This window comes from Morus notabilis, unplaced genomic scaffold (genome assembly GCF_000414095.1).
Source record: "Morus notabilis unplaced genomic scaffold, ASM41409v2 Scaffold100, whole genome shotgun sequence".
In the NCBI taxonomy this organism is placed as follows: Eukaryota; Viridiplantae; Streptophyta; class Magnoliopsida; order Rosales; family Moraceae; genus Morus; species Morus notabilis.
In genome coordinates this window covers 469,784-490,277 of record NW_010361820.1, presented here as the reverse complement: position 1 = coordinate 490,277, position 20,494 = coordinate 469,784, and the positions used below count along the sequence as shown (strand labels likewise).

At 42.2% G+C, this 20,494-nt stretch overlaps 1 protein-coding gene across 1 annotated transcript; it reads right to left on the bottom strand.

Annotated features, from left to right (window-relative positions):
- Positions 1 to 3,177: 3,177 nt before the first annotated feature.
- On the bottom strand, positions 3,178 to 6,416 carry LOC112092086. The gene is made up of 5 exons (XM_024167284.1): positions 5,556 to 6,416; positions 4,470 to 5,368; positions 4,350 to 4,414; positions 3,899 to 4,304; positions 3,178 to 3,814 (listed from the first exon to the last, which is right to left on the bottom strand). The coding sequence occupies exons 1-5, from the start codon at positions 6,414 to 6,416 to the stop codon at positions 3,178 to 3,180; spliced, it is 2,868 nt and encodes a 955-aa protein (XP_024023052.1).
- Positions 6,417 to 20,494: the final 14,078 nt, after the last annotated feature.

Here is a 20,494-nt window from a genome sequence, read left to right as displayed (position 1 = left end):
TGACTGTAAAGAGTTTTTGGAATTTTGATTTTGGAAAGTGGTTGGTGACCTGGGTTTCTTATGAGCAGTCGACGTTCTTCTTATATGAATAGTCGACGACTGTCTGAGCAATCGGCGTTCAAATACCTTGAACAGTCGTCATTTGTCTTTTTCCACCCAAACTTAGGACTCTGACTCAGCTCCTCATATTATCCTCTTTTTCTCTCTTATATATATATATATATATATATATATATATATATATATGCCAGAATAATGGCCCCAAAACTGTGTAACCGTCGAGAAGGTCCTTCGTTCGTTGTAAGGTCAGACTCTCCTTCCGCTGCCGAAGCCTCATGGACATCTTCTTCAACCAATGATGACCCCATCTTTAGGGAGGTCGAGAACTATGCGGTAGAAATGGGGGAACCCGACAGTGTTGATGCGTTGGTCGAGGGAGACGACATCGGCGAAGGTTACATGGTAGGGGGAGAAATGCATGGATTTGTTGCTGCCGTCGTAGATGCCCCGCTGGCCGGTATGAGTGGAGATCCCGATCGACCTTTCTTTACGGCCGACGTGACGATGCCGATGACTCAGAATAGGGATATTGTCTGAGCGTATAAAGAGGGGCACATATATAGGAGGTGGTTTGATTACCTTCTTCCGGACGCACATTTTAGGTCCAGCCTTCCCCCTCCTGGGTATCTTCTTGTATTCACCCAAGCCTTCACCGTAGGGATGACTTTGCCAATTCATCCCTTTATGAAGGATTTTTGCCATCATCATGGCATCTCTCCTGCCCAGTTGGCGCCGAACTGTTGGTACTGTTTTGCCGGTGCCTGAGTTTTGTGGAGTCAACGGTTTGACGTAGATCTGCTGCTAGTTGAATTTTTGTATATGTACAAACTGAGCCACGTCACAAAGTGCGAGTGGTGGTTTTATTTAGGTGGCCATGGACGATCCAAGTCCTGTCTAGGTAGGCTCATACAAGGAATCCCCTTTTCCTCATATGGCTGGAAGCCCATGTTTTCCTAGTCAGGGGACCTTTTAATATTCACCCTGAAGACTGCCGCCCCCATCGCCAAAAAATGCAGATGTCGTTTGGGAATTTAAGTGAGAATCAAGTGAATTACTCTCATCTTTCCTTCCTTTTACTTATAACGCTGATGGTTAATTTGTCTTACAGTTAGCCACGACCGGCCGAAGCTAGCTAGGCATAGACGGGCGAGGCTTGATGACGCTTTGCTATCCCAGAGAGTGATCGCCACATCGATATCCTTTTAACCGAGGATAACCTGAGGGAAGCGGGGCTAATTCTCTCTCATCTAGATCCCATGAACCTTCCCCTCGTTTAGGAGTTTTTGACCTGAATGCAGAAGGTAAATTTCTGGGCTCGCTGCCTTCATTTTTTTATTGGAATGATTACATGTTGACCTCTCACCTAACCTTTCAAGTTGTGCAGAAATGACTTTTTTGAATATTCAGCTTCCCAATCGTCGTCCTCAGCCCAAAGGGAAGGATAAGGCTGGTGCTTCCTCGTCGACCCTGAAGAAAAGAAGACCTTCGGGTCGTGTGTCCGGCTCTGCGTCAGAGGCTTCTGCGCCTAAAAGGGTACACCAAGAGGAGGTGCGGGTAACCGAAAGAGGAACTTAGACGCCAGTGGTTCCAATTTCTGATGTTGCCGAGGTTACTCCTCCACCCAAAGATCGCCCCCTTATGCCCGAGGTGAAGGTTATGGACCCGACCTTCCAAGTCCAAGATGTCTTTGACGCCCAAATTGAGGCGATGATGAATCTTCCTCCCCACTTCTCCCTCTTCTTTCAGGCCATATATGAGTCATTTTTTGACAAATATTGGGTCTTCGCTTCTCGTTCCTCTCTGGTGGATCGTCAGCGCAAGCAGATATCCTTTCAGATCCATGTAAGCGTAGACCATATTTTTTAGATTCGACCCTCTCCCTCTCTTTCTGACTTTTGACTTGTTTTTAGGGCCTCGTCCTTGCTATTCTTAACCTCATAGACCTGGTCAAGGTTGAAGAACATAGCGGATAAATGGATAGTTTAGAAGCCAAACTTACATCTCTTTTTTATGATGCTAAGTCCAAATGCTCGACTGCCATCGAGGAGAAGAATGTGGCCGTGGCCCAACTGGCGAGCCTAAAAGATGAATTGGCCAAGCTGGCAAGTCTTCAAGATGAGTTGGCCAGCCTGAAGACACAGGTTGGGGAGGCTACTAGGCAGGCGGAGGTTGCCGAGAAAGACGCGGCCGAGGTCAAGGAGAAGCATCCGAGGGGAAAGCTGAAGGGAAGAAGGAGGCTGAACTTGCGGCCTCAGAAGGGTTTGCCGCTAAGCGCGGGGAAATCATTGAGGAGTTCATGTATTCTGAGGAACTTATTGAAATTCATACCAATGATTTTCAGTCCGCTGGGGAGCAGATAGTAGATTTGATCAAGCAACAACATCCTGAGTGGGACCTGAGTTTCCTGTATGTTCCCCCTCCTCCTGCTGACGACGACGGTTCTCTTCAACCTAGCAAAGGAGATGGCTCTGGTGGCGGTGAGAGTTGATTTTTTTTTGTTATATAATGTATTTAATTGCCTTCATCTTTAAGTACCCCTTGAGGTCGTTGATTTAGCAATTTTGTTAAAGTTTTGCTAATTAAATCGTCTTTTCTCCATGGAAGAGTCGTCGTTTTAAAATAGGCGAATGCTCCTTAGAGTTCTTTTCTATTGTTCTCTTTGGGCATATACGTATTTTTTGTGATCTATAGACCCTTTATTGCCCCTCCCCCATGCCTGTTTAAAAACCTTGGGTTTTAGACAGACATGTTATTAAGGGGTCAATTTCTTTTAGTTTTTTTAACACTTGCTATGAATAAGCTTCATTTTTATTAATGAAATGCCAAACGCAATTAAAGCGTGCGAGAATTCGTACACTGTTGGTAGTACAGTTTCAACTGCTCTGCATTCCATGGGTGTTGAATCCGTTTGCCGGTGAGCCTTTCCAAAACGTAGGTCCCAGGGCGTAGCACCTCTCTCACGCGGTAGGGTCCTTCCCAAGTCGGGCCAAGGGGACCAGTATTTTTTGGGTTAGTGTTCTGCGTCACCCTTTTTAATACCAGATTTCCCAGGACGAACCTTCTTTGTTTGACCTTCTTGTCGTAGCATCGCGTTGTCCTCCGTTGGTAAGTGGCGAGTCATAATTGAGAATCGAGCCTTTTTTCTTCCAATAGGTCGAGTTCTCCGTTCATGACTTCCATGTTTGTGTCGTCGTTGTACACGATCGTTCTTATAGTCTGTGTCTCGATCTCCACAGGGAGTACAACCTCGATTCCATACGCCATAGAGAATGGTGTTTCGCCCGCGGTAGTTTGACTTGTCGTTCTGTTTGCCCATAAGACTTTTAGGAGTTTTTCGGACCATTTTCCCTTTAAGTTGTCAAGCATCTTCTTCAAGGTATACTTTAGGATTTTGTTGATGGCCTCAACTTGGCCATTGGACTGCAGATGTATTAGAGTTGAGAAGTCCTTTCGTATGCCTAAATCCTTACAGAATTTACGCGTCGAGGCATTGTCAAACTCCTTCCTATTGTCAGACACGATCGAATGTGGAACGCCGAACCTGCATATAATGTTGTTCCATATGAAGCTGGTGCAGGCTGCCTTGGTGGTCGAAGTAAGAGCTTTCGCCTCGGCCCATTTAGTACAGTAGTCCACAGCGACGATGACAAACTTAAGCCCTCTGGGTGCGAGGTGTAAAGGTCTGATCAGGTCGATCCCCCATTGGGCAAAAGGCCATAGGCTAAGAGCGAAAGTTAGGTTCTCCAGGGGAGCTCTAGGAACCGTGGCATATCACTGGCACTTATTGCAATGTCGAGCGTATTGAAACGCGTCTTTTTTAAGCGTAGGCCAATAGTACCCCTGTCTCAAAACCTTAAGAGCTAGAGATTGTCCCCCAATATGATTACCACACACTCCTTCATGGATCTCCCGGAGGACCCCTTGCGCCTCATGATCATCTAGGCACCGCTGCAAAGGCATTGAGAAGCCTCGTCTGTATAGCAAACCATCATATAGTAGGTACCTGGTGGCTCTGTACCTGATCCTTCTGGCTTCGTCTCTGTCGTTGGGCAGCTCCGCGTTCATCAAATACCAGACGAGTGGTGTCATCCAGTTCCCAGCTGCCTGAATTGTTAAGACTTCTACTGCCTCGTCAATAGTCGGCCGTTCTAGTTCTTCGATGGGGACGACCCCTATTAGTCCGAATCCTTTGAGGATGCCAGTTTGGCCAGGGCATCGGTGTTGGTATTCACAGCTCTTGGTACCTGATGTATCTCATAACTTTTGAATTTTACAAGCTCTTCCTTTACCTTCCTCAGATAGGCCCCCATCTTTTCTCCGCATGCCTGATACTCTTCTTTCACTTGCACGACCACTAATTGAGAGTCACTGAAAATTTCAAGTGTTTCAAACTTAAGTAACTTGCTAACCGCAATCCTGCGATCAGCGCCTCATATTTCGCTTCATTATTTGACACCCTGAATTTGAATCGTACCGCTGACGTAATTTTGTGATCTTCTGGGTTTACTAGCATTACGCCTGCTCTTGACCCGGTTTCGTTTGACGCTCCATCTACGTAAAGCTTCCATCTTATCTCCTTAATTTCTTCATCGGCGGCTAATGCCGGTCTGTGGGAGAACTCTGCCAGGAAGTCCGCTAATGCTTGTCGCTTGATCACCACCCTTGGTACGTATTCGATGTCAAATTGGCTCAGCTCCACCGACCATTTCAAGAGTCGACCTGAGGTTTCAGGCTTTTGTAAAGCTTGCCTCAGCGGGTGGCTCGTTAGGATTCGTACAATGTGGGCTTGAAAATAGTGTTGAAGCTTCCTTGAGGCCACCAATAAGGCGAGAGCTAATTGATCCATCTGGGTATATCTTAACTCAGCATCTAGGAGTCTTTTGCTTACGTAGTAGACCGGTAACTGGATCCCTTCTTCTCTGATCAATACAGAGCTTACAGCATGTTTTGACACGGAGAGGTATAAGCTCAGCTTTTTGCTCGGTATAGGTTTTGATAAGATAGGAGGTATGCCAAGGTGCTCATTCGGCCTTTGAAAGGCCTTTTCGCATTGCGGTGTCCACTCGAAATACTTGCCTCCATTCAGGGCATAAAAAAAGGGAACGTATTTGTTCGTCGCCTTAGATATGAATCTGTTAAGGGCGACGACGTATCTTGTCAACCTTTGGACCTCATTTGATTTCGTGGGAGACCTCATATCCTGCAAAGTTTTTATCTTCTCCGGGTTAGTCTCTATTCCTCGGTTACTGACAATGAAGCCAAGAAACTTTCCTGACCCAACCCTAAAGGCGCATTTCAAAGGGTTTAGCTTCATCGATATTTCCTTAGTATATCAAACATTTCGCCCAAATGGTCGACGTGGTGTCTTGCCTTGACGCTTTTTACCAACATGTCATCGACATATACCTCAATTGTTTTTACAATTTGTTTAGCAAACAACTTTTTACTAGCCTCTGGTATGTTGCCCCTACGTTTTTTAAGCCGAAGGGCATTACCTGGTAACAATAGAGGCCCCTGTCTGTTATGAATGGCGTATGCTCTTCATCAGAGGGATGCATTGGAATTTGAATATAGCCGGAGTAGGCGTCCATAAAACTTAACAGCTCGTGCTCGAAAGTGGCGTCGACCATTTGATCTATTCGGGGGAACGGGAAACCGTCTTTTGGGCAGGCTTTGTTGAGGTCGCTGAAATCGACACATGATCTCCACGTCTCGTTAGGTTTGATTACCAGGACAGGGTTTGAAATCCATCTGGGATAGTGAGCCTCTCTTATGAAACCGTTATTGATGAGTTTATCGACTTCCTCCTTTAACGTCTCGTACCTTTCTGGATTCATCAGTCGGTATTTTTTACGTTTTGGGGGATATGTGGGGTCGACGTTCAGAGCGTGACACATGACTAGGGAGTCGATGCCTTCCATGTCTGCGTGTGTCCAAGTGAAGACATCCAGATTTTTCTTTAGGAACTCTTCGACCTTGATTTTGAGCGCCGGAGACATATCATATCCTATCTTCAATACCATCATCGATTCCCCGTGATCAACCTGGACTTCCGCCAACTGCTCGATTGGTTGGGACCAGGTTTCCTCTGTGACTCTAGGATCTATGTCCTCGACTACACCTTGGTGTACCATCCTAGCTTCCTGTCTCCCTGGTTGATCGTACCCGCGCAGGGCATCTGTGTATGCAATCCTGGATTCGTACTGATTGCTCTTCATCTCGCCTATGCTATTAGGGGTTGGGAACTTAACCTTTTGGTGATAGATGGAGGTTATCGCCCTTAGTGCCTGAAGGGTCAGCCTCCTAATTACGGCGTTATACTGTGAGCCCCCCTTTATCACCATAAAGTTTGCCATCGTGGTTGCCTGCCTAGGCTTTTCTCCCGTGGTGATGGGCAGCCGTATCGTTCCTTGGGGGATAACTGAGTCTTCTGTGAACCTGAATAACGTTCGGGACATTTTCTCCAATTGCTCATTTGGGATCCCTATTTTTTTCAGGCAGTCAGAGTATAAGATATCTACCGAGCTTCCGTTGTCTACCAGGATCCTGCATACGGTGTGGTTTCCAATTACTGCCTCCACTACCAAGGCGTCGTTATGTGGAAAATGGACACCATTTGCATCCTCCTCGGTGAAAGCTACTTCAATACTGTCGAATTTTGTCGTCTTGGTTTATTTGGGGGTTGAGAGGTTCCATAACCTCTCCTGGTACACCTGTCTTGCTTCGTGGGCATAACTTTTCTGGGACTTCCTGGAATCTCCACCGAGATATGGCCCCCCATCGATGGTTCTTATGACACTGACCGGTTCGCGGTCTTCTCCCCGCCGGTTATCCTCCCGGCGCTGACCATTATTTCTTAGGCTTTGGCCTCTCCTTTCGGCTTTGAACTCCTGCAACCTCCCTTCACGGATTAGCCTCTTGATTTCATCTTTTAGGTCAGCCCAGTCGTTGGTGTTATGCCCAACGTTGCCGTGGAACCTGCAGTACTTGCTCTGATTCCTCCGGTTTGGGTCCGACTTTATTGGCTCTGGTTGGCGCAGTAAGTTTCCTATTTCGACCTGATTGAATACTTCCTTGACGCCTATAGTAAGCTCGTGATAAGAGTCTTATTGTTGGAATGGCCGAGGCTTTCGATTTTCCTCTTACCTCTTCTTCTTTGTTTTCGGAGGGTTTGGCGCCGACACGGTCTGCTTGTCTCCGTTTCCTCCATCTCGTCATTTTTGACTATCTGGCTTCCCGGAGGTCGACCCTGCTCAGCTCATTTATTTTTATTGGATCGGTGTTCGGGATCGTTCGCGTTGGCTTCCTCAGCATTGATATACCCCTGTGCCCGTGCTAAGAATTCTTTGTAGGTGGCTGGTGGCTTTCGGTTGAGGTCGCGTTTAAACGCCGTGCTCTTTTCCATGCTAGACAAAGCCCTCATCAGAGCCTCTCGGTCCGTCATATCTATTGTAGTGGCGACGAATTCCCCGTACCTCACAAGCCATTCTTTTAATGATTTGTTTGGCTTCTGGTATACCATCGTCAGATTTTGCTTTGGCGGGATATACTTCTTTACCCTAATGAACTGAAGGGAGAATGCTTCTTTCAACTCTTTCCAACTAGAGATGGACTCTAGTTTGAGAGTCCGGAACCATCTTCGGGCGGAGTCTGTCAAGTGGTTTCGGAATGCTCAGCACATTATTTCCTCCGCATACCCATGCAGAAGCATGTGCCCTGTGTACATTTCCAAGTGATTATCGGGGTCCTCTCTGCCGTCGTACGGTGGGATTGTTAGGGACTTGTATTTTTCGGGTAAAGGCAGTGCCATGATCTCTGTGGTAAAAGGGTGGTCGTGAGTTCGGCTGGGGGTGATGTCGACTTTGACCACCTCCGCCACTTGTCCTAGGCTTTTTTGTCGGTGGCTCACCTGGCTTCTGACGTCTTTCTTTAAACTGGCGACGTCACCCGTGAACTTTTCTTCTAGGCTCGTCACACGCTCCATAATGGCTCTAGACTCTTCCGTAGAGATTGCAGATCTGGCCTCTTTCGAGGCTCCTGCCTTCTTTGTGTTCAGCTTATCCCTCAGGTCTTCACCTTCTTGTACCGATCCCGAATCTCCTGGGATATTTTTTCCCGGGTTCTGAGGGGGCGCCTCAGGGTTTTCCAGGCCTCCGTGTGTTCTTCTCTCCTGGGTTCGTCGCTTGGCAACCCTTTGTCGGCTACCAAGGGACTTGGATGGTCGAGGTCTCAGGTTATGTCTCTTGGCATTTTCACTATCCCCAATCCCTTTCGGAGCACCTTAACGCTCACCAGAATTTTGGTTCCCATTCATGGCAGCTCCTGGTAGTCTCAGGGTATCTTCCAAGGGAGGCATAGAGTTTCTTTCGTCTAACTGCTCGACAACGGTCGTCAGTCCTCGAACTAAGTCAATCAGAGTGTTCAGCTGGGCCTGCATCTATACCGGGTCAAGCCGTGGCGTGTCTGGGGGTGGAGCTTCATCCCTCGTCGGGGGTTGATTCCCCTGGTCGGGGTGATTTCTCCCATCTTCACTGTGTTGGGAATGGTGTCCTAGAAGCATGAGATGTAATAGGATATTTATTCTTTATTTAATAAAATAGTTTATTCATTATTTTATGTGCATATATTTATGAATATTTTGTGAATATCAATGAAAATTCCATGATTATTTATGTAACCTTAAACACTGTATATAAGTGTTATATACGAGAGGATAATGTTTAAGGATAATAATCAAAAAGCAATGTTCATAATGAATTTAATTAAAGTTCAGAATCTTTAATTAAAACATTATTAATACATGTCATTCCCATTTAGAATGGAACGGTGTTATCCGCACTGTTAATATGGCGAGATATTGAATGAGTGTATTTCGCATAATGAGATTATGTGGAACAAGGACACAAACACAATATGAATTTCTAATAATTCCGTTAAGTATAAAAATTCTAATTGAGTCTACCGATGGTCATATATAAGATGATCTTAATCCTGAGTTCTTAACAGACTCCTATTTATGGATTTGTGTCTTTTGATTTACTCGGTACGGATTCTGAGATCCTGAATCCTCTTCCTTGTATTTTGGAGACATGATGAAGTAGGTAGCCGGGAATGTTATTACACGAGATGGAATCCATTCCTTCTTAAGAAAGAAGTAGATAAATAATTCTCTTGAGGGTTGATTCGGTACTTGGACCAGTAGGAGCTCCGATTCATGAATGTGTTTTATGAATCACTGTCCATTAGAGAATCAATGGTACTCAAGGATAAAGAAGTAATTAGAGAGGTTAACGGATTTTACCTTGCTCTAATTATGAATTATTTATGGAGGATTGATCTATATGCAATGACTATATCAAATGGACACTTCACAGTTTATAAGTAATTAATATCTATAATTTCGAGAGTGCAATTCCAAGTTTATAGTGGAGTAACTATTGGAATTAATAGAATTAATTAATTAATTAAAGTGTTTAATTAATTATTAATTTTATTGGAGCTCGGGATTATAGGTCCATTAGTCTCCGCGTCGTCCAAGTAATTCTGCTAGACACAGAGGGCAAAATGGGAATTTTAGAATTACGGAATTCTAAAATTAAATACTCGAAAATAATTAATTGAGAATTAATTATTATTTAAATAATGTGATTATTTAAATTTGAATTTGAACACATCTAGATTTATGCATTTAAACTTATTTGATAAGTTGTTCAATTTAGAATTCAAATTAATTTAAGTTTGACTTAAATTGGAATTTGAATTTGAGTCAAAATTGGACTACAGGATAAATGATGATTTTCTCTTCCTTCCCTATCTGATATTGGCGCCACACAGGGATGAGAATCCCCCTAGAATGGCCGGCCATATAGGATAGAGGAAAAGAGGAGATTTGGTTTAAAATTCAAATAGGAGATAATTAACAAGCTTTACCTTAGAGATAGAGGTTGGATTCCTTCTAGAAATTTGACTTCTACTCTATAAATACTATTTTTGAGACAATTTTCGGAATGGTTTTTTGCCCTAATTTTAGAGGTAGCCCAAAATTCTTTATAAAAATTTTGAAAACAGTTTTTCAGCCCTAAGAGTTAAGGCTGGCCGAAATTCTCAAGAGAGAAAGGAAGGAAAAAATTTTTCTCCAAAAATTCCACATCGTGCATGTGATGGTGTTTGTGGAAATTCGAGTGTTTATTGTAACCCGTTTTGTCTCATGTGTGCCCACACACACGTCTTCGTGGATTCTAGGAATTGATGTGGAAGACATTGGTTTTCTAAACACAAAGATTGGAGCAAGGACTGTTCGTGGTCAAAGAACTCAAGTTATCATCCGAGTCGGCTTCCAGGTATTTTTCCTGATTGAGTTCTTGATATATATAAGTTAATGAGATTAATTTATTCGTGCATAAATTAATATAATCTATAGAGTATCTCAAAAGTTTTATGAAAATTTTTGTTATACACGATCCGCCTCTTCCCCGCACCACCACGCTTCCGCAGCCGGATTCGATTTGGCAACCAACACACTGTTGGTTGGATACATGGTATTTTCCTCCGTTTGGCTGTTTTGATTTGTATCGCCATTTCTTCTTCTCAAAGGCCTGATTGTTGATTGTCCAGGGTCAAATTTTTGATAACCAGAGATTCTAGGTTCGGTCCCTAGTGGAGTTGCCATAAAGAGGCCACCAACAAGGCGGAAAACAAGGCTTGAAACAAGAAAAGAGCTGGATTGGCTAGAAAAGAGCTAACTAGCAATCCACTCACAAACATTACTAAAAATAAACTGAGGTAAAACAGCTACGTCTATCATGCCATAAACAGAATAAGACAGACTCCAGTGAGCTAGATTATGAGCTGCATAATTTATAGTCCTAGGAATCCAATTGATTGTGGCCTCCCCGTTGAGCAGGCTTGTCAACCGAACATCCTCCAGAACAGAGCCAACGTGCCAATGAACACTTTCCGCCAACTTGACCTCCTTCACCACCTTGTAATCAATTTCCATTGTGAAGTGCTCAAGGTTGTCTCTTTAGCTTTCAAGAGGGCCTCGCGAAAGGACAGAAACTTGAGAGTTTTCAGGTTTGTGGTGTTGACCTTTGCTGACCAGCACCATTGGATTTCACTTAAAGAGTTTCGCGCTAAGACTCTGATAACCCCAACATCTCTATCCAATGTTGCGTCGATGTTCAGTTTGGTCCACCCTGGAAGAGGTGCCCTCTACTCGGATAGAGCATCCTTAGCTAAGTGTGGACTAAGAAGGGCTACCTTTGCGCCAATAAAATTTATGGAGATGGCACTCATCGACAGCTTTGAGAGAGGAGAGGAACCTTCATGAACCACTTTGGTACGCAACAACCAAATATGATCAATTAGAATGGATGCAAAGAGCAAGAATTCTTCCATATTGGCATCCTACACCTTATCCTCTACGTAGAAGGCAAGAAAGTCTATCATAGATGAGACTTGGAGAAGATCGGGGTGGATTCCCCATGAGGAAGATAACCCAAACTGTTTGCCAAAAGTGCAAAAAAGGAATTGACATTCCCAAAGGGCTGCCGTTTAACATCATGGACATAGTATTACTACCAATACATGTGTTGATCCAAGTTGTCATAGTCTCTGAAAAACCAAATTTTTGTATCACCGCAATGAGGAATTGCCAAGAAACACAGTCGTAAACCTTTTCCATGTTCGCTCTGATCAGGACGTAGCCCCCTTTGCCCTTTTCCCTTCTCATGGTGTGAATACTTCATTAATGATAACACTATTTTCTGCAATTAAGTGACCCACAACAAAAGCTGCTTGCAGAGAAGAAATTATATTAGGCAGAAAAGGTTTAATCCTGTTTGCAATAAGTTTAGATATAACCTTATAAACAACATTACAAAGACTAATTGGTCTTTAGTGGTTAAGGTTTGAAGGGAGCTCACATTTATGGATAAGCACCAGATTAGTCTTGTTTAAATTAACAAGCAACTCATTAGAAGAGAAGAAATGGAGAACATAATCAGTAACATCCTTACCGACTGTATCCCAATAATGTTGGTAGAAAACTGCTGACATTCCATCTGGACCCAGAGCTTTGAAGGGGTTCATCCCAAAGGGGATGCTTCAGATATCTTGCACTGACGGAATTTTCTACATCGAAATTATATCCTCATCAAATAGGGCAGGAAAAATTAATCTCTCTAGATCTTCTGAGAAAGATATAGGGTTAGCAATAAAAATGGATCTGGTGTGGTCGACGAAAGCATTTCCGATGTTGAGGCGAGTCTCCGGCCATTCTACATTCTAATCTCTGATTTTCTCGATAAAATTGCGCCGCCACCTAATGATTGTGGTGAGATGGAAAAAACGGGTGTTACGATCTCTATCTTTGAACCACTTAACTTTAGCCTTTTGCTTCCACAGAAGTTCTTCCTATTGGAGTAGATTTTCCAATCGTGCTTGGATTGACCTTCACCGAGAGACGTCAGAGCTAGATAAGCCGCACACATTCGCTTGTTAGATAGAGTCAAGTTCTGCTATAGCATTTTTTTATCTGCTGGTAGATATTCCCAAACTACTGACTGTTCCAGATGCGCACGCCTTCCTAGTTGCACCTGTGCATTGCATGAGACGCACTTGGATGCGTTCATGAGAGATTGAATTCCATGCGTTTTTAACAATCCACTTGCTACACACATCCTTAGTCCACGTTGCTTCAACACGAAATGGCTGAAATAAATTGTAATTTGTACCTGTTGTGTCGAGCAACAGGGACTATGGTCCGAAGAAGCCGATGACAAAATTTGGATTGTCGCTTGAGGGAAGAGGGTTCGCCACTCAAGAGATGTAAGGGCTCTATCGAGGCAAACCCAAGAGCACATTTGAGGACTGGAGAACCTCCTGTTTTTCCAAGTGAAAGCTCTACCAGAAGCCCCAGATCAATGAGACATAGATTATTAATAGTCTCCCGAAAAGGTTTGGAGGCATAAGATGTGGAAGGAGCTGGGTCGTTTCTTGATTGATCTGAACTGGATAATGCGCCATTCATGTTTTCCATCAGGAGCTAAGGGTCTGTAATCTGTCTCCTGAAATCTTCTACGAATCTCTAAAAGCTTCACTTTTCTCTGAATCTTGTGAGCCCATAGATGGTTGAAATAAACTAGTTAACTTGCGGCAGATGCGAGGAGACTAGGCAACTTATGATATTTTGATTGTCATGGATTGGTGTAACAAGAATCCCCTATTTCCATGCGAAACAAAAATCTCTAGCCAGACCATTGGCTAGAACAATGATCTTATTGGGGAAACGTCACCCGATTAGACGATTGTGCAGAAGAACAGTCTATAACTTAGTTTCTGATAAAATCAAGCAATCTAGTTGCTTCTCCTACACAAGCGCCCCCACATCACGAACCGCCGAGGGTTGGGCTAGCTCTCGGTAGTTCAGAGCAAGTATCCTCATTTAAGAAGCGGAGGTGCCCCTAGCTAGCTTTCGCCTGGACATAAGAAGACGGGTGAGGTAATTTGATGGAGAGGGGATTCATAGAAGTTCTCAGTGACTTTGACATCAAACAGTTTCGCCTTTGCAATGGCCAGACGAACCTTCGTTGCCCTCATAGACCTGGATCTTGAAGTTGCCCTATGGTATTTTGATTTTACATATGTACTGCTTCCACAGTTGTCTGGATTCTTCTCTGAAATTTCAAGCTTCCCCAAGTTTGAGCCTACAAGGTCATAGCTTAGGGTCCTTTCCTCTGATTAGGGGACGTTTGGAATTGAATCTACATGGATTGGGTCTTCATTAGGCCCGATATTACACCCCTTACCCGGGCCGTAAGTGGTTGTCTCCTTTGGAGGTTTAGTGGGATTGGAATCAAAATTGGGCCTAATGATTGGGCTATTAAAGTCCACATTGTTTATCAAGTATGGAGTTGCCTTTCTTTTCTTGAGATTATGGGCTATTTTTTGAAGATAATTTGTTTGACCTAGAGGTGGGGGCAAAAAGATGTTCTTACTATGGTACTAATTAGCCAGGTCTAGCATGAGCATGAATTCCAGAGCATCAGAGAATTCCTCAGAGCTGTTCTAACAGCATGTCAGAGTTTGGTGGCCCCGCACCCCTTTCTTGTCACTCCTAGTGGCCTGGTACTCTGACACTGCAGAAGGTAGTGTGCGCACATCCTTTTATTTGACAACTGCAGTAAACGACATGCTCGTGGCTGGGAGGGGTATCAGCGCCAGCCTTTCCCAGTTTGATAGCTCATCGGAGGAAGACGCCGGCCGATGATCAGCTATGGGAAGGCTTTCTGAAGGGATGGACGAGCTCGGCATAACTGGAGCTTGTTCCCCTTCTTCTCGTGCTTTTCTCTTCTCTGCTAGGAGCTCATCAAGAACATCTCTCGTGTTTTGTGCTTTGAAAATTGTGAAGCAAGTTCCCGAGGTCTCAGAGTTAAGCCACCTCAGAGTTTTAAGCCAACTTCCTTACCCAGGGTGAAAGCATTTTCCTTGGAGAAGAATTCTACCGAGATTCCATGGAATTGATGCAAGAAAGTAGACAGGTTATACTGAATACGGTCCACCGGCGTAGCGGGAGGCCAATTGCAAATAAGCAGATAAGCTCCATTGATAGTCCAGGCTCTTCTGTCGAACACCCAATATTTGTTTGAGCCATTGCGAAAGTAGAAGGCGAAAGTGTTTGAGGACTCCAAATCTCTAATCGTCCAGCCCTTGATGCCATGCCAGGATCCTGCAAGAATGGAGTGCAGCGTAGATAGTCTAAAAATCTGAGAGGAGAAAACCTTACCAACCGTAACAGATTCAACCACTGCTTGAGCTGGTGTAGCGTAAAGTTTGAGATGAATCAGAGGCCCTAAATAGGCAACATCTCCAGGGGTTGGGAGCTAGACACCATAGGGACAGAGGATGAGTCCAGAGGAGGACTTAGAGTACCACTGGAGATAGGTCAGCTCGTGGGGGGACTACCTATGGACACCACTCATTGAGACATGAGAGTGTAGATTTCTCTCCATCTGCATTTCATGCTTCTATCAGCTCTAAGGGAGGGCGTGTCCAAAACACATAGACATAATAGCTAGTAAAACTCTAAATGTCATTTTATGTGAGTTTTTTACTGTAATAAAATGTTAGGAATAGTGTCCTAGAAGCATGAGATGTAATATGATATTTATTATTTAATTAATAAAATAGTTTATTCATCATTTTATGTGCATATATTTATGAATATTTTATGAAGATCAAATGAAAATTTCGTGATTGTTTATGTAACCTTAAACATAGTATATAAGTGTTATATACGAGAGGATGGTGTTTAATGATAATAATAAAAAATATTGTTCATGATGAATTTAATTAAAGTTCAGAATCTTTAATTAAAACATTATTAATACATGTCATTCTCATTTAGAATGGAACGGTGTTATCCGCACTGTTAATATAGCGAGATATTGAATGAGTGTATTTCGCATAATAAGATTATGTGGAACAAGGACACAGACACAATATGAATTTCTAATAATTTCTGTTAAGCATAGAAATTCTAATTGAGTCTACCGATGGTCATATATAGGATGATCTTAATCCTGAGTTGTTAACAAACTCCAATTTATGGATTTATGTCTTTTGATTTACTCGGTACGGATTCTGAGACCCTGAATCCTATTCCTTGTATTTTGTAGACATAATGAAATAGGTAGCTGGGAATGTTATTGTACGAGATGGAATCCATTCCTTCTTAAGAAAGAAGTAGATAAATAATTCTCTTGAGTGTTGATTCGGTACTTGGATTAGTAAGAGCGCTCTGATTTATGAATGTGTTTTATGAATCACTATCCATTAAAGAATCAATAGTACTCAAGGATGCAGATATAATTAGAGAGGTTAACGGATCTTACCTGACTCTAATTATGAATTAATGGAGGATTGATCTATATGCAATGACTATATCAAATGGACACTTCACAGTTTAGAAGTAATTAATGTCAATAATTTCGAGAGTTCAATTCTAAGTTTATAGTGGAGTAACTATTGGAATTAATAGAATTAATTAATTAATTAAAGTATTTAATTAATTATTAATTTTATTGAAGCTCGGGATTATAGGTCCATTAGTCTCCGCGTCGTCCTTGTAATTCTACCAGACACAAAGGGTAAAATGGGAATTTTAGAATTACGGAATTCTAAAATTGAATACTCGAAAAATAATTAATTGATAATTAATTATTTTTTAAATAATGTGATTATTTAAATTTGAATTTGAACACATCTAGATTTATCCATGTAAACTTATTTGATAAGTTGTTCAATTTAGAATTCAAATTAATTTAAGTTTGACTTAAATTCGAATTTGATTTTGAATTAAAATTAGACTACAGGATAAATGATGAATTATCTTCCTTCCTTATCCAGTTTTGGCGCCACACACAGGGTTAGAAAACCCTAAGTGTGGCCGGCCACCTTGTGGATAATGAGAAGGGATTTTCTGTTCTAAATTCAAAATTGGAGATATGGATTTGATTCTGTTTTGAAGTTTGACTTCTACTCTTTAAATATGAGAATGATAGAAAATTGTGGACACAATTTTTGAAACATAATTAAGCCCTAATTGGATTAGTGTGGCCGAATTTCTCAAGGAAAAAGAGAGCAAAAATATTTTTTTCTAAAAATTCCACATCGTGCATGCGTTGGTGTTTGTAGAAATTCGAGTGTTTAAGAAACATGTTTTGTCTCACGTGTGCCCACACACACGTCTATGTGGAATCAAAGAATTGACGTGGAAGACTTTGGTATTCTAAACACAAATTTGGAGTAAGGACTGTTCGTGGTCAAAGAATTCAAGTTATCATCCGAGTCGGCTTCCAGGTATTTTTTCGGATTGAGTTCTTGATATATAAATTAATGTGATTAATTTATTCATGCATAAATTAATATAATCTATAGAGTATCTCAAAAGTTTTATGAACATTTTTGTTATACACGATCCGCCTCCCCGCCACGCTTCTGCACCCGAATTCGATTCGGGAACCAAGGTAAATCAGATTTACTAGTCCTTGAAACATGTTTAGTAGAGGGTGATACCTCAGCCTGGATAATTGATTCAGGAGCAACTAATCATGTTTGTTTTTCTTTGCAGAGTCTTAGTTCTTACACCGAGGTAGCTGATGGGGACTACACGATGAAAGTGGGCAATTGCGCAAGAGTTTCGGCAAAAGCAGTGGTAGAAGTTAGACTTCGTTTTAGGGAAAATGAATTTTTAGTTTTGAACAGTGTTTATTTTATTCCAGACATTCGTAGAAATTTGATTTCTGTGGCTAAGTTATTTGAACAATTATTTAAAGTTTATTTTGATAATGAATTTATTCATATTTCTCGAAATGGTTTAAATATTTGTTCTGGACGTCCGGATGATGGTTTATATTGTATAAAACCAATACCTAACTCACTGCTTAATACTGAAATGTTCAGAGTTGCCGAACCTAAGAATAAAAAGCAAAAGATTTCTCACGACAGTAACACATATCTGTGGCATCTTAGGCTTGGTCAAATTAACCTAAACAGTATTCAAATACTGGTAAAGGATGGTCCTTTACGCGAACTAAAAGTTGGTGAGCTTTCGGTCTGTGAATCTTGTTTGGAAGGTAAAATGACCAAGAGGCCTTTCACGGCGAAAAGAGAAAGAGCTACAGAACCCCTTCAGTTGATACATTCAGATGTATGTGGACCGTTAAACGTCCAAGCTAGAGGCGGTTACGAATATTATGTCACTTTTATTGACGACTATTCAAGATATGGTTATGTTTACCTAATGCAACAGAAATCTGAAACTTTTGGAAAGTTGAGAAAATTCCGAGCAGAAGTTGAAAAACAATTAGGTAAAACAATCAAGACACTTCGATCAGATCGAGGGGGAGAATACCTAGACCAAGAGTTCCGGAATTTCTTGATTGAATAAGGTGTAGTATCCCAATTGACTGCACCCGGTACACCACAGCAGAATGGTGTAGCCGAAAGGAGAAATCAGACTTTGCTCGACATGATGAGATCAATGTTGAGTTATTCTTCATTGCCTACTTCGTTCTGGGGTTATGCCCTAAGAACGGCTGCCTACATTCTGAATAGGGTACCATCCAAGTCTATTCCTAAAACCCCCTTAGAGTTGTGGTGCGGTCGAAAACCTAGTTTGAGACACGTGCGCATATGGGGGTGTCCAACACATGTGCTAAAAGGAAAGACTGGGAGGTCGGAACCTAAGGCAGAAGTGGGTATGTTTGTAGGATATCCCGATAGGACAAAGGGAGGTTTCTTTTATAGTCCTGAAGATCAAAAGGTGTTTGTATCGACAAATGCCACTTTTCTGGAGCATGACTATATGATAGATTTTAAGCCCAGAAGTAAAATAGTATTGGAGGAGTTACTTTCCGATGAGATCAGACCACAACCGACAAGAGTTGTCAGACCACTCAGAGAAAAGACCACAGTTCCTAATCAGGCTCCTAGGGCACCTCGTCGTAGTGGGAGGGTAAGCATGTTACCCGACTGGTATACCAGGGAAGCCCAAATCGTCACTGCCGATGACGATAAGGAGGATCCATCGACCTTTAAGGATGCGATGGATGATTCTGATAAGGAAAAATGGCAAGCAGCTATGAAACTCGAGATGGAGTCTATGTACTCTAACTTAGTCTGGCAACTTGTAGATCTACCTGAATGGGTAAACCCATTGGATGTAAGTGGATCTTCAAGAGAAAGAGAGGAGCGGATGGAAAAGTAGAGACTTATAAAGCAAGGCTAGTGGCTAAGGGTTATACCCAAAAGGAGGGAGTTGACTATGAGGAAACTTTCTCGCCAGTAGCTATGCTTAAGTCCATCCGGATACTCCTGGCCATTGCAGCATATTTTGACTATGAGATATGGCAGATGGATGTCAAGACAACTTTTATGAATGACTATCTTGAGGAAACCATCTATATGGATCAACCAGAGGGTTACATAGAGGAAGGCCAACAGCAGAAGGTCTGCAAACTGCAGAGGTCCATTTATGGACTGAAGCAGGCTTCTAGATCATGGAACATCAGGTTTGATGAGGCTATAAAGTCTTATGGATTTGATCAAAATATTGATGAACCATGCGTCTACAAGTACAAGAAAGAAGAGAAAGTGGTCTTCTTAATTCTTTACGTCGATGACATCCTACTCATTGGGAATGATGTGGGATTGATGACAGATGTAAAGGAGTGGTTAGCCAACCAATTCCAAATGAAAGATTTGGGAGAGGCAAGCTATGTTCTTGGGATCAAGATTATTCGAGATCGCAAGAAAAAGCTTTTGGCGTTGTCACAAGCATCTTATATAGATAAAGTGTTGTCTAGGTATTCGATGCAGAATTCCAAGAAAGGGAATTTGCCTTCTAGGCATGGTATTCACCTTTCTAAGGAACAATGTCCAAAGACTCCACAACAGGAAGAAGATATGAGACGGTATCCCTACGCTTCGGCTGTGGGAAGCCTTATGTATGCCATGTTGTGTACAAGACCAGATATCTGCTATGCAGTGGGAGTGGTCAGTCGCTACCAGTCCAACCCCGGATTAGATCATTGGGTTGCAGTAAAGTGTATTCTCAAGTATCTTAGGAGAAGCTGAAACTATATGTTGATATATTCCGGAGAAGATCTGTCTCTCACCGGATACACAGATTCTGATTTCCAATCGGATAGAGATAGTCGACGGTCGACATCTGGATCTGTGTTCACTCTTAATGGAGGAGCCGTGGTATGGAGAAGTATAAAGCAAAAGTGTGTTGCTGACTCTACCATGGAAGCTGAATATGTTGCAGCTTGTGAAGCCGCAAAAGAAGCTACATGGCTCAGGAAGTTCTTAACTGATCTGGAAGTTGTTCCAGATATGGATAAGCCAATTAAGCTCTACTGTGACAACAGTGGAGCGGTGGCTAATTCAAAGGAACCTAGAAGCCATAAGAGTGCGAAACATATAGAAAGAAAATATCACCTGATAAGAGACATTATGGATAGAGGCGATATAGCGGTTCTGAAGATCGCGTCAGAGGACAACCTTGCTGACCCGTTCACCAAGACATTGCCATTGAATGTATTTGATCGGCACTTAGATGGATTTGGGATAAGAGACATGACACACCTACTTTAGGACAAGTGAGAGATTGTTGAGAATAATGTCTTAGAAGCATGAGATGCAATAGGATATTTATTATTTAATTAATAAAAGAGTTTATTCATCATTTTATGTGCATATATTTATGAATATTTTATGAAGATCAAATGAAAATTTCGTGATTGTTTATGTAACCTTAAACATAGTATATAAGTGTTATATACGAGAGGATAGTGTTTAAGGATAATAATCAAAAACATTGTTCATGATGAATTTAATTAAAGTTCAGAATCTTTAATTAAAACATTAT

What these genes read in the sequence shown, in the direction of transcription:
- LOC112092086 (XM_024167284.1), bottom strand. Translation starts at nt 6,416, where the DNA reads ATGGCAAACTTTATGGTGATAAAGGGGGGCTCACAGTATAACGCCGTA. An exon ending in GCGCTGATCGCAGGATTGCG is followed by an intron (nt 4,415 to 4,469) that starts GTTAGCAAGTTA and finishes ACTCTCAATTAG; the next exon opens with TGGTCGTGCAAGTGAAAGAA. An exon ending in CTTAAGGTTTTGAGACAGGG is followed by an intron (nt 3,815 to 3,898) that starts GTACTATTGGCC and finishes CACGGTTCCTAG; the next exon opens with AGCTCCCCTGGAGAACCTAA.